General features: G+C 47.9%; 1 protein-coding gene across 2 annotated transcripts in view; it reads left to right on the forward strand.

Annotated features, from left to right (window-relative positions):
* Positions 1-486: 486 nt before the first annotated feature.
* Positions 487-14233, forward strand: part of COL6A2 (collagen type VI alpha 2 chain) — a 30479-nt gene continuing 16732 nt past the window's right edge. For both annotated transcript variants that reach the window (XM_079766253.1, XM_079766254.1), the window contains exons 1-3: positions 487-620; positions 13254-13400; positions 13594-14192. In XM_079766253.1, coding sequence (XP_079622379.1) covers positions 13286-13400; positions 13594-14192 — 714 coding nt within the window. In that variant the 5' untranslated portion in view covers positions 487-620; positions 13254-13285. The remainder of the gene's footprint in view (positions 621-13253; positions 13401-13593; positions 14193-14233) is intronic.

Genomic DNA, 14233 nt, shown 5'->3' on the forward strand with positions numbered 1-14233 from the left:
GGGCACTGAGCAGGGGGCACTGAGCAGGGGACACTGAGCAGGGGGCACTGAGCTGGGGGCACTGAGCTGGGGGCACTGAGCTGGGGGCACTGAGCTGAGGAACGCTGACGGGGGGGGGGGGCGGGGGGGAGGGGATTGAGCTGGGGGACGCAGCTTCTTCGAGGGGGAGTGCTGGTCTCCCCTCCTTGGCCCTCGGTGCAGGGTGTGGTCCCCATCCTCCACCCCACAGTGAACGGCAGGGAAGTGGGGCGGGGGCAGCGGGGCGGATGGGGGTGGGGGCGGGGGGACTCTGACTGCGCCCACGACTGTTTCTGGAGAGGTGCAGCGCCCCACCCTCCTCGCGTCTGGGCTGGGGGTGGCTCTCCCGCTCCCACTCCCTTTGGCCTCCCGGATTCTCCCTTTTGTCCCCCTGCCCGCCCGTCCCCCCACCAGCCCATCCGCGGGGCCGCAGCGCCTCCCCGTGGCCGCGCTTCGGGGGCGGGCTGGGAGGGGGCGGGGTGGTATAAAGACGGCGGCCCCTCCCGCGTCCCCTCCCTCCTGCCCACTCGGCGCGGCTCTCCGCGGTCGGGACCTGATCCTCGGACGTGCACAGCGAGGGCGCCCCGCGCGCTCGGGGTCAGGTAAGCGCCCCTAGACCCTGGGGCCCGGGACCCGCTAAGTGGGGACCTGTGGTCCGGCCGCGGAGCCCGGAGCCCGGGCAGCCCGCCGGCAGCCGCGTCCTGCTGGTTGGCAAGTCCTGCTGGACGGGACGGGACAGTGCGGGACGCGGAGGACCCGGTCCGCGGGCGCCCCGGGTGGGCTCTCCCGGGCCGCGCCCCGACAGCTCTCCCTGCGGTAATGGCCCCCCTTCGCGGCCCCATTTCAACCACTGGACCTTGGATCACAGCTCCTCACGTCCACGCCTTAGCTGCCTCGGCAGGGGGGCAGGGGGTGCCGAGTTGTGTACTGCCCCCACTTTGGCCCCTCCTGGGACAGAGTTGGGAATGGGGCTTCCTCCCTAGTCCTGGTTCCCGGCTAAGTAAGATGCTGCAGTTCGGGCTGTCTGTCGGGGCCTCACCCTGTCCCTCCACAAGTTACCAAGTAGCGGGAGGGGCTGTCCACAGTCAGACCCATGCTGGGCCCTGGCACCTCTGGTTATCTGTGGCCTGGAGGACCCCTTCAGAGGGATTCAGGCTCCCGTCACCCCTGGGAAGTCTTCCCCTTTGATGTGGGACTGGGCACAGGGTCTCCAGGGGTGCTAGCCCCTCTCCCCTGGGCTGAGAGAGAGGGCACTCCTCCTGGAAAGAATGGCCAGGATAGAATGATCTGGGGGGGGGGGGGGAGGAGGAGGGGGAGGGGGAGAAACAGGGGAGGCGGGTTCTTAGATACCCCAAGGGTAGAAACAGGGAGGGGAGTGGGGACAAGTCACACACCCCTACCCTCAGTATCAGCAACAACCCACCCTTCCCCCCATTCTCTGAGGCTGGAGGTGCCCTCTACACCCCTACCTCCCCCCTCAAAGTCTGCGGGGGAGACAAGCAGGGGGCTGAGTGGTCGCAGCAGGGAGTGAGGTGGGAGCCCAGCTGGTCTCACCTGGGTGGCTTCCCATGCGGGCGGGCCCTGCCCCACCCAGCACTCCTCACCCCACCCATCCAGCAGAACTCCAGCAGCCCAGCACCCTCAGGGCATGGGGGGGGTCAACCTCTGAGAGGCCTACTGACCCCAGTTACATAGTAACAACACAGAACCGCAGGATGTGGCTGCTCTGGTCTTCCCCGCTCTCCGCCCAGTGCCCACCCGCTGTATGGCCCCCGTACCCAGAAAAGAGACTGCAGGCTCCCGCGCCCACACCCCTGGTCTAAGCCGCTGTCCCAGCGGAGGGGAACTGCACGTTTCGATGGACGCCCAAAAAGGAGGAGGCTGGGGACCCACAGATTTCCCTCGTTTTTTCCTTTTAATACCGTTCTGACCAAGAGGCCATCTTACATGTGCTTAACATCCACGGCCAGGAGGGGGGGGACGGGCATGTAGGGCTCCAGGAGGGAAGTCGTCTGCCTGGCCTCAGTCATTCAGAGAAAGGCGAGTGGGGCTGGGCCCCCGGGCACACGTGACTCGGAATCTCCTGGCCAGACTGGAGGGGCTGGGCACCCGGGACCCAGGTGTGTCACCTGGGCTGGACATGGGTTTCCTAGGCCTCTGGGCCTCTCTGGCAGCTTTAAGCTGCCATGCTGTGCTGTTAGCTGAAAGTGACCTGGGAGGCCCGGGAAGACCACAGCTGGCCGGGGCAATTGTGGGGCTCGTCTGCAGTGGAAGCCACGGGGAAGGCAACGTCCAGGTGCCAAGTCGGGCGTGGTCCCCTGGACCACCTGGTCGGGTGGGGCGCCGGCCCCTGCACTGGGCAGGGCACGCCCACGCCCAATGGCGACTCTGCATTGCCAGCCAGCAGGTCTGCTCTGTTGTGGAGGGAGCCGCGCCCACACTCCTCCTCAGCCTCGGGTTGCTCATCTGTAGAATGAGGTCAGGGTTAATAGTACTTGCCCTTTTCCCTGCGGGGCTGCTAGGGGTCTCCAGGTGCATGGGGTGTAGGTAGGTCATGTTTACAGCCACAAAAGACCTTATAATGCTGGCGGGAAGAAACTAGCTCTTAGGATTGTTTTAAACAGTTTGATTCCTTTTAAACATTTCAATGGGTCGGTCTCTCTTGTGGCTCCTTCTGCACATTTATACAAAGCAGGGTTCATCAGCTCAGTGAACAGGCCCGGGGGGAGGGGGACACCCCCTCCAAGGGGCACACGTTGGGTTCAAGCCATATCCTAAAGCAACATCCTCCACAGACCCGCCAGGACCTAAAACATGTCAACACCCACGCCACACCGGTGGGTCAGCCTCGTGGTGGCGCATTGCAGACACTGTGATGAGCAGGCGGAGGGCGGGGACCCCAGCTGTGAGGGGCCCCTACTCCCGGTAGAGCAGGGTCTGAGCCAAAACTTCTGAAAGGGGTCGAGGCTTTCAAGGCGGTTGTCAGATGCCCACCAGAGAAGTGGAGAAGCACCCGGGTGTCCGTCACCAGGGCAGACGATGGGCCGTGTTGCTGTCTCTTTTCTTATTTGCCAATTTCATGGATGAGGAATGGCGTCTTGCTGGTTTGTGTGAGTTCTTGGTTTTTGTGTGGTTCAACACTTTTGATCACTGACTGTTTGTTGTTACTTGCCAGGTTACGATTTTCCCATTTGTCTCATGAGTGCTTATTTTTACTAATATGGAAGAACTTTTTCCCTTCAGTTTTTAAAAATTGTGGTAAAATACACATAACATAAAATGTACTATCTTAACCATTGTAAGTGTCTATACACTGAGTGGCCAGATGATTATGATCTCTGAACACATAAAAATCTGGCCACTCAGTGGCGTGTGTGTGTGTGTGTGTGTGTGTGTGTGTGTGTGTGTACTAGAGGCCCGGTGCACGAAATTCACGCACGGGGGGGGGGGTGGGGGGGGTGTCCCTCAGCCCAGCCTGCACCCTCTCCAATCTGGGACCCCTCAAGGGATGTCTGACTTCCCGTTTCGGCCCGATCCGATAGGGGCAGTCGGACATCCCTCTCACAATCCAGGACTGCTGGCTCCCAACTGCTCGCCTGCCTGCCTTCCTGATTAACCCTAACCGCTTCTGCCTGCCAGCCTGATCACCCCTAAACACTCCCCTGCCAGCCTGATTGATGCCTAACTGCTCCCCTGCCAGCCTGTTTGCCCCTAACTGCCCTCCTCTGCAGGCCTGGTCACCCCTAACTGCCCTCCCCTGCAGGCCTGGTCACCCCTAACTGCCCTCCCCTGCAGGCCTGGTCACCCCTAACTGCCCTCCCCTGCAGGCCTGGGTCCCCTCAACTGCTCTCCCCTGCAGGCCTGGGTCCCCCCAACTGCCCTTCCCTGCAGGCCCGGTAGCCCCCAACTTCCCTCCTCTGCTGGCCTGGTCACCCCTAACTGCCCTCCCCTGCAGGCTTGATTGCCCCCAACTGCCCTCCCCTGCAGGCCTGCTCCCTCCCAACTGCCCTCCCCTGCTGGCCATCTTTTGGTGGCCATCTTGTGTCCACATGGGGGCAGCCATCTTTGACCACATTGGGGCAGCCATCTTGTGTGTTGGAGTGATGGTCAATTTGCATAATACTCTATTATTAGATAGGATATATTAGAGGCCCGGTGCATAAATTCATGCATGGGTGGGGTCCTGCCAGCCTAGCCAAGGGGAGGGGACATGGGCGGTTGGCCAGCCTGCCTGCTGGTCAAACTCCTGGTCGAGGGGACAATTTGCATATTAGCCTTTTATTATATAGGATATACACTGAGTGGCCAGATTATTATGTGTTCAGAGATCATAATAATCTGGCCACTCAGTATATAGTTCAGTGGTATTAAGTACATTCATATTGTTGTGCCCATCACCACATGGATCTCCACAATTCTTTTCATTTCACAAAACTGAAATCTGTCCCCATGAAACACTTAACTTCCCATTCTCCCCCAGCCCCTGGCAGCCACCATTCTACCTCCTGGCTCTATGATACTAAGTATCTCATGTGATTGGAATCTTTCAGTATTTGTCTTTTTGTTACTGGCTTGTTTTATTAGTATAATTTCCTTAAGGTTTATCCATGCTGTAGTGTGTGTCAGAATCTCCTTCCCTTTTAAGGCTGAATAATATTTCATTGTATGTATATACCATGTATATACCATTCATCCATCAGTGGACACTTACGTTGCTTCCATGTTTTACCCATTGTGCATAGTGCTGCTATGAATATGGGTGTACAAATATCTCTTTGAGACCCTGCTCTGAATCCTTTTGAGTGGAATTATACCCAGAAGTGGAATTGCTGGATCATATGGTAAATCCACTTTTATATTTTTAAGGAACCACCATACTGTTTTCTACAATAGCTCTACCGTTTTACATTCCCACCAAACAATTCCAGTTTCTCTGAATTCTCCTCAACACATTTTATTTTCTGTGGTTTTTTTAATAGTAGCCATCCTAATGAGTGTGATGTGGCATCTCATAATTTTGATTTGCATTTCCCTAATTAGTAGTGTTGAGCATCTTTTTGTGTGCTTATTGGCCATTTATAATTCTTTTTTTAAGAAATGTCTATTTTAAGTCCTTAGCCCATTTTTGAATTGTGTTGTTTGGGTTTTTTGTCATTGATTTTTAGTTTTCTATATATTACTAGTAGCCCATTTGCAGGAAAAATCCTGCAAGCGGCCGCTGCGGCTGCGCGCTGCTGCCACCAGCCCCGCTCCGCCCCACTCCGCCCTGCCCCACCCCGCCCCGGCTTTCCCTCTGGCAGCCACCTTGCTTTCCGCTTTTCCTCCGTCTTCCTTCTAAGTTGTCTTCAGTCTTCACTCCTCCCTCCCTCCGCCTATGCAAATTAACCGCCATCTTTGTTGGGTAATTTGCATACTCGCCCTGATTGGCTGGTGGACGTGGCTTTGGATAGTGGACGTGGCTTGGGCGTAGCGAAGGTGCGGTCAATTTGCATATTACTATTTTATTAGGTAGGATGGATACTAATCCCTTATCAGAAAAATGATTTGCAAGTATTATTTCCTATTTTGTAGGTTGCTTTTTGAGTCACAATTGTTTAAAATTTTTATGAAGTCCAATTTGTCTATCTTTTTAGTTGCTTGTGCTCTTTGTGTCATATCCTAGAAATCATTGCCAAATTGAATGTTGTGAAGATTTTGCCCTATGTTTTCTTCTAAATTTTTATAGATTTTACATTAGGCCAGGGCCATTTTGAGTTCATTTTTATGTATGGTGTTAGGTAAGATTCCAACTTCATTCGTTTGCATATGGATATCCAGTTTTCCCAGCTGAAAATCATTTCACTATATATATATATATATATATATATATATATATATATATATATATATGCGAGTGATTTCTGGACTCTCTATTCTGCTCCATTGGTCTGTTATCTGTCTTTATGCCATTACCACACTATTTTTATTATCATAGCTTTATAGTAAGTTTGGAAATGAGAAAGTATGAGTTCTTCAGCTTTGTGCTTGTCTTTTAGGATTGTTTGTGCTATTTGAAGTCTCTTGCAATTCCTTATGAATTTTAGAATGGATTTTTCTATTTCTGTAAAAATCAACATTGACATTTTGGTAAAGATTGCATTAAATCTTTAAATCACTTAGTTAGTATTGACATCTTTTTTTTTAAATATATTTTATTGATTTTTTTTACAGAGAGGAAGGGAGAGGGATAGAGAGCTAGAAACATCGATGAGAGAGAAACATCGACCAGCTGCCTCCTGCACACCCCCTACTAGGGATGTGCCCGCAACCAATGTATATGCCCTTGACCAGAATCGAACCTGGGACCTTTCAGTCCGCAGACCGACGCTCTATCCACTGAGCCAAACCGGTTTCGGCAGTATTGACATCTTAATATTAAGTCTTCTAATCCATGAACATGGAATATCTTTTCATTTATCTATGTCTCTCAGGAATGTTTTACAGTTTTCAGTGAAAAAGTATTTCACCTCCTGAGTAAAGGTAATTCCTAAGTATTTTATTCTTTTGATGCTAATGTAAATGGAATTGTTTTCTTAATTTGCTTTTTGCATTGTTTATTGTTAGTGCACAAAACTGCAACTGATTATTGAGTGTTGACTTTGTATCCTGTTACTTTGCTGAATTTATTTATTCTAAGTTTCTTTTTGTGAGATCTTTAGGGTTTTCTACATATAAGATCATAACATCTGTAAACAGATTATTTTATCTCATCCTTGCAATTTGAGTGCTTTTTATTTCTTTTTCTTGCCTAATTGCTTGGGGGTAGGACTTCTAATACTATGTTGAGTAGAAGTGACAAAAGTGGGCATCTTTGCCTTGTTCCTGATCATAGAGGAAAAGCTTTCAGTCTCTCACCATTGAGTATGTTTGTTATGGAATTTTCATTTATGGCTTTTCTTACAATGAGGTAGTTTCCTTCTATTTTTAGTTTGTTGAGTGTTTTTATCATAAAAGGGTGTTGAATTTTATCACAAGTTTTTTTCTGTGTCAATTGAGATGATTATGAGGGGTTTTTTTCCTTCGTTCTGTTAATGTGATGTATTACATTGATAGATTGTTATACATTGAACCATCCTTGCATTCCAGAAATAAATCCCACTTGGTCATGGTGTTTAACACTTTTACTATCCTGCTAAATTCTGTTTGCTGATATTTTGTTGAGGATTTTAGTACCAATGTTCACAAGGGATACTGGTTTGTAGTTTTCTTTTCTTGTAGTGTCTTTGTCTGACTTTAGTAGAAGGAGGATAATGTTGGCCTCCTAGGATGACTTAGGGAGTATTCCCTCCTCTTCAATTGAAGTTTGGTGAATTGGAAGGGGAAAGTTTGAGGAGTATTGGTGTTAGTTTTTCTTTAAATGTTTGGTAGAATTCACCAGTGAAGCCATCATGTCCAGGGCTTTTCTTTGTCAGGAGATTTTCAATTACTGACTCAACATCCTTACTACTTATAGATCAGCTCAGAATATCTATTTCTTCATGGTTTGGTCTTTAGAGTTTTTGTGTTTTTCAGAATTTGTCCATTTTATCTAGGTTACTTGATTTGTTGGCATACAGTTACTTATAATACTCTCTTACAACCCTTTTCATTTCTGTTGAATCCATAGTAAAGCCCCTACTGGATTCGGACCTCAGCTATTAGCTGAACACCTTGGACAAGTTACTTACACTTACTCTCAGTTTCCTTGGCTATGAAATGGTATTATAATAGTACCTATATCCGAGGACTGTTGTTAAGTGCTAAATGATGTAGCATAGCCCTGGCCAGTTTGGCTCAGTGGATGAAGATTCCCTGGTTCGATTCCCTGTCAAGGGCACATACCTCGGTTGCAGGTTCCATACCTGGTCCTGGTCGAGGTGCATGCAGGAGGCAAGCAATCGATGTGTCTCTCTCACATCCATGTTCCTCTCTCTCTCTCTGCCTCTTCCCCCACCTTTCTACTCTCTCTTTTTTTTTAAATTCAATGGAAAAATATCCTTTGGTGAGGATTAACAAAAATAAATAAATAATGTAGCATAGTGTCTGATGGAGAGTAACCACAGAAGATATTTCATTGTCATTTCATCCTTGCTATTTTCTTCAAGGACTTTTTGGTCCTTGTTTTCACTCAGTTACTTCTCCAGGGATTTATTTGGGTTTCCTGTGTGAGATAGGATTACCTTTACTTCTGCTCACATTGAGAGCCCTTGTCCCAGCCCTGCCACCATCTCGTTTTCTCAATTTGTGTATGTTGCTATGTCCATTGCTGTGTGGTCTGTTGCTCCATTCCAGCACCAAAACCACAAATGCTTAATTACTGTAATGTTATTGTATCATTTGTACTTGATAACATGTTTTCTCATCACCCTTTATTTTTTATGTTTCTGAGCTACTTTTACTTATGCTTCCAGGTGAATCTTAGATATATTTTGTCTACATATACCAACAAAAAAGCAAAAACTTTTCTTGAAGATTTTAATCAAATTTTTCATTCAATTTTAAATTTAGTTAGAAATAACTGGTATTCTTTTTTACTTTATTTTTGAAAATATTACAAATGTCCCTGTTTTTTCCAAGTTGACCCTCTCTACCCTGCCCCCCCCTCCCCAGGTCTTAACTGCTCTATTGTTTGTCCATGGGCTATGCATAGAAGTTATTTGTTTAATCTCTTCCTGCTCCCCCCACCCCTTCTAAAATACATCAGTCTGTTGCATGTTTCAATGTCTCTGGATCTGTTTTGTTCATCCATTTTTTTCTTCATTAGATTCCACATATAAGTGAGATCATGTGATACTTGTCTTTCTCTGACTGGCTTATTTCACATAGCATAGTACTCTCCAGGTCCCTCCGTACTATCTCAAAGAGTAAGAGATCCTTCTTTTTTACAACTGCATAGTATTCCATTGTGTAAATATACCACCATTTTTTAATCCATTCATCTATTGATGAGCACTTGTGTTTTTTATCCCAAAACAAGATTTGTCTCTTCATCATGTTCCTTAGAATATATTTTAGTTTTTCATAAGTCTTATGCATTCTAAAAATAGATTCTTGATAAGTTTATTCCTTGAATTTATGGGGGGGGGATTGTTAGTTTAAATAGTATTTCTTCCATTACTTTATGTAATTACTTGTTGCTAATGGAAGAAAATCTATAGCTTTTTGTATGTGTGTGTATATATATGTGTATACATATGTAACTGCTTCACTGCATTTCCCTCCCCTCCCCGCTTTTTCTCTCTCCCCTAAACTTTGTTCAGTTGATTTCATTGGGTTTCTTGGTAGACAGTCCTATCTTTAAAAGGACAGTTTCCATCTCTTCCTTTCTAAGATTTCTATTTTGGCTTTTTCCTCCCCATCTTATTGCATTGGCTTCCAACACAACACTGAATTCATAGTGAGATGAACACTCTTTGTCTTTTTCTTTATTGGTACCCTCATGAGCATTCTTTGAGTGCAGGAATTTTTAATCCAGGATCAGGTACAGGGATGGACTCCCAGAAGTCATAAAGGATGTAATTTCTGACATATGTATATCTGTGTATTTGTGTCAGGTGAAATTGTCCAGAGTCTTAAAGAGGTCTGTGACCCACAAAGAAAAGAACCTTTATTTTCATTTTTGTGTAAAATAGAATATTGGGTCTTAATTTGAAATGTATATCCTCTATAATCCAACTCCTAAATTTCTATGAGACTTTGCCTTGTCTTTTTTTTTTTTAATCAGAAATGGACATTTGGGGGCTCTATTAAAATAGTAACATGTGCCCTAACTGGTTTGTCTCAGTGGATAGAGCATTGGCCTGCCGACTCAAGGGTCCCAGGTTCGATTACGGTCAAAGACATGTACCTTGGTTGCGGGCACATCCCCATTAGAGGGTGTGCAGGAGGCAGCTGATGGATGTTTCTCTCTCATTGATGTTTCTAACTCTCTCTCCCTCTCCCTTCCTCTCTTTAAAAAATTAATAAAATACATTTTTTTAAAAAACGTATCATGAGTTTCTATTAATGTGACTTACATTAATATATTCCCTAGTGTTGCATCATTGTATTTTTAACTAAATCTTTGTTCTGGTAGAGTGGTCCTTAATATGCTACTGGATTTTATTTTCTAATATTAGTTAGGATTTTTGCATTTATATTCAAAAGTGAGGTTTACTTGTAGAGCTCCTTATAGCGATTTCTTTTGTCAAGTTTTGGTCTCAGGTTTTCCCAAGTTTAAAAATGAATTGAAAGGAAGTTTATAGTTTTATGTTCTAAAGCAGGTTAAATAGCAGATATGTTTGTCCTAAAAGATGCAAAAGAACTCATTTAAGCGCTGTCTGGGCCACAGCCTTTGGGGATGTATTTCCTCCCGGTGTGTCCATTCCTTCCAGGACAGAGATCCTCACCTCTTCTCAAGACTTGTCCCAGAAAATGGTCTTTCACATTTATTAGCCTAGAGGTGCATGTGGTATGTGCTCTTAAAAACAAACAGCCACAAAAACCGTCCTCCTATATTGTATTATTTTATTTATTCTTAAATTTATATATTTCTGTAGTTGTACTTATTGATTAGTCTTGCTAACAAATTTTTTCCTATTTTGTTGGCCTTTTAAAAGAATCAGCTCTGAGATATATTTATTCTACTCTTTTTAAATCAATTGCGCTCTCTCTCTCTCTCTCTCTCTCTCTCCCTCCCTCCCTCCCTCCCTCCCTCCCTCCTTTCCTCCCTCTCTCCCTCCTTCCCTCCCTCCTGAGATTGTTAATTTTCTTTGTCCCTAGTTACTTCAACTGTATGCCTAACTTGTCACTAAATTCTTATTTTATAACATAAAGTATCTAAAGCTATATATTTTCCTCTGATTAGAGCTTTGGCCTTCTCATGGTTGTTTTCATATGTAACATACTCATTGTCACAAATTCCTGTGTAGTTTTTACAAGAGAGAGTTTTTTTAATTTCCAAATGCTTTGCTTTTTTTTTTTTTTGTCTGTGCCTTATTAGTGATTGGTTTTACACTGTAACTCAGAGAATTTGTCCATATAATTTCCAATTTTTTAAAAAAACTAAATTTAAGCTTTCTTTGTGGCTTACTCTAGGGTCAAATTTTGTAAAATTTTTTAAGAATATGAATTCCCTACTTGTAGGTTTCAAAGACATAAATATATAATATGTATGTGTTTTATTATTATCCAAATCCTTTATGTTTAAAAATATATATGCCATATTTGTTACTATCAAAGATTTATAAAACATGACATTCAGATTCTCTATTTTTTGTTTATGTGATCTGTCAATGACTTACAAAGATGAGTCAATCTTCTACCGTGATTTCAGCTTGTTCGTTTTTTATTCGAATTTTCAGATTTTGCTTTATACAATTTCATTTTATGAAATTTAGTAAATAAAGATGTATAATAGTCTGCAGCCTTTATCTGTACCTTGGCCCCATCCTTCATTCTTCCGTCTTAAATTCTACCTAGTCTTAACACTGCCCCTCTCTTTTTATTTGCATCCACCTCTCCCCACGTCTTTGTACCATCTGACATGTTTAAAGTGTGACGCTCTTAAACCTCATTGGGATAGATTTCATTTTTTGACCCAACTCAGGAATGTTTATCTTTAACAGGAGAGTTTAAACCATTCACGTTTCTTGTCCAACTGACCTATGTAATATTTCTGACATGTAATTTTATGCTTCCTGACTCTTTCCCCTTCATTTTCTACATTTGATGGTATTTCTCAAGTTTCTTTGCTTTTTTATTTATTTCTATGTTATCTACACAAATTCCTTGCAGAATTTTTTAAGGTGTCATAGATCTGAACCTGTTTTCCCCTGAGACTTTCCTTCTTGTGCATGAAAGATAAGTTGACTGGGAAGACATTGTCGGTTCATTTCATTTTTCTCAAAAATGTTGAGGTTATCATTTCATTGTCTTCTGTCTGCAATGCAGTGGAGAAAAGTTTGATGCCTCTATTAGTTACCTATTGCCACATAATAAATTACCTCAAGACTTGGAGATTTAACACAATAAGCATTTACTATCTCGTAATTTATTGAGTTAATGAATTTAGGAGTGGCTTGGCCGGGTGATTCTAGCTCAGGAGCCCTGAGGTGCAATTGGCCAGGGATGAGGTCATCTGATGTCTTGACTGGGATAAGGACCTGCTTCTAAGTCAGCTCGCTTCCCCGGCTGTTGGCTAAAAGCCTCAGTTCCTCCCCCGGGGGCTTCTGCAAAGGCTGCTTGAGAGCGTTCCTGTTTAGCTGGCTTCCCCTTTAGCAGGCAATCCAAGAGAACCAGGCAAAAGCCACAGTGTCTGATGGCCTAGTCTTGGATGTCACACACCATCTCTTCCAGGTTATTCCGTCGGTCACCCCTAGCCCTGCGAGGGCCCAGCCAGCTAGTGCTGCCCCCACCAGCAGGACCCCAAGTTCCTGGCGAGGCCCCATCTTCTTTGGGCCTGCCTGGGTTCTGGGGGCTTTGGGAGGCAGCTTGGGGGCAGGGGGATGTGAACCAGGTTGCAGGAGTCTCCACCAGAACATCTGGGCCGAGCCCCTTCCTCACCTTCCCACAGAGAGTTCTCATTCCTCTCACACCTGGTTCCTACGCCCAGCCAGCCCGCCCCAGCCTCCAGGTCCTCTCCCTGCCTGTGTGGCCACAGGGTGGGCCTGGGCACAGGGAGCAGCAAGCGACAGGGAAGCAGATCCGTGAACACATGCCGGGGCACAGTCATCGGCTCTGGGAAAGGTCCCCCAATCCCGAGCACCCACTGCCTGCCGGCCCCTATGTTCCACCCCCAGGCCTTTCTCCCTAAGCAGTCAGTGTGGGGTTGTTTGGACAAATAGGAATCAAGTACCAAGGCCCATCCCCACCCCAGCCTGGACCTCACTCACCCCCTCCCCTGCTGCCTTTCCTCCCGGTCACCCCAGCTGACCCCTCTGCCCTGCCCCCGGCATCCTCCCCGTGGTCCTCACGATGCTTTCAGTTCCCAAGAGTCAGCCTGTCTTCCGACAGAGGCTCCCAGGCAGGGACAGCGGTGAACGTGCTAATCCCACCCAGAACTGAGCCCAAAGCCCACAGTCTCTGTGCCCACTAAATGCTTGTGGCCCCATCCAGGGTCCCTTAGCCCAGGTGCTGGCTGACCCTCGGTGTGTGCCACCCCCACCATCGGGACCAGGAGGGGCTCCAAGACCCACTCATGAGCCACTGTCTGCAGCGGCTGCTCTTCCCTGTTGCAGGACGTCAGGGACCACCCACCGGTGCTGCCAAGATGCTCCGGGGCTCCCGCTCCATCCTCCTGCTCTGGGGCCTCCTGGGGACCCTGCACGCCCAGCAGCAGGAGGTCATCGCCCCCGACACATCTGAGAGAGGCAGCAACTGCCCAGGTACAGCCGCAGGGGCTGGGGCTCCTGGGCGACCAAAGAGGGCAGCAGGAACAGCCTGTTGGGAGCCAGGGCCCAGCGTGCCAGTGAGGCTGGTGGGGGGCAGAGCCCAGGACCACCCGTGTGCACAGAGCCCCAGGATGGCTCACCGCAGGCCCTCCGTGTGCAGCCCCCTGACTCCTCCTGTGTCCCCCAGAGAAAGCCGACTGCCCGGTCAACGTGTACTTTGTGCTGGACACCTCGGAGAGCGTCACCATGCAGTCCCCCACCGACAGCCTGCTCTACCACATGCAGCAGTTCGTGCCGCAGTTCATCAGCCAGCTGCAGGACGAGCTGTACCTGGACCAGGTGGCCCTGAGCTGGCGCTATGGCGGCCTGCACTTCTCCGACCAGGTGGAGGTGTTCAGCCCGCCGGGCAGCGACAGGGCCTCCTTCACCAAGGGCCTGCAGAGCATCCGCTCCTTCCGCCGCGGCACGTTCACCGACTGCGCGCTGGCCAACATGACCCAGCAGATCCGGCAGCACAGGAGCAACGGCGCGGTCAACTTCGCCGTGGTCATCACCGACGGCCACGTCACCGGCAGCCCATGCGGCGGCATCAAGATGCAGGCTGAGCGGGCCCGCGAGGAGGGCATCCGGCTCTTCGCCGTGGCCCCCAACAGGAACCTGAACGAGCAGGGCCTGCGGGAAATCGCCAGCACGCCCCAGGAGCTCTACCGCAGCAACTACGCCACCATGCTGCCCGACTCCACCGAGATCGACCAGGACACCATCAACCGCATCATCAAGGTCATGGTGAGTAGCTGCAGCGCCCCCTCCTCCCACTGGGTGTGGGG

The sequence above is a fragment of the Cnephaeus nilssonii genome (genome assembly GCF_951640355.1).
Source record: "Cnephaeus nilssonii genome assembly, chromosome: 3".
Taxonomy (NCBI): Eukaryota; Metazoa; Chordata; class Mammalia; order Chiroptera; family Vespertilionidae; genus Cnephaeus; species Cnephaeus nilssonii.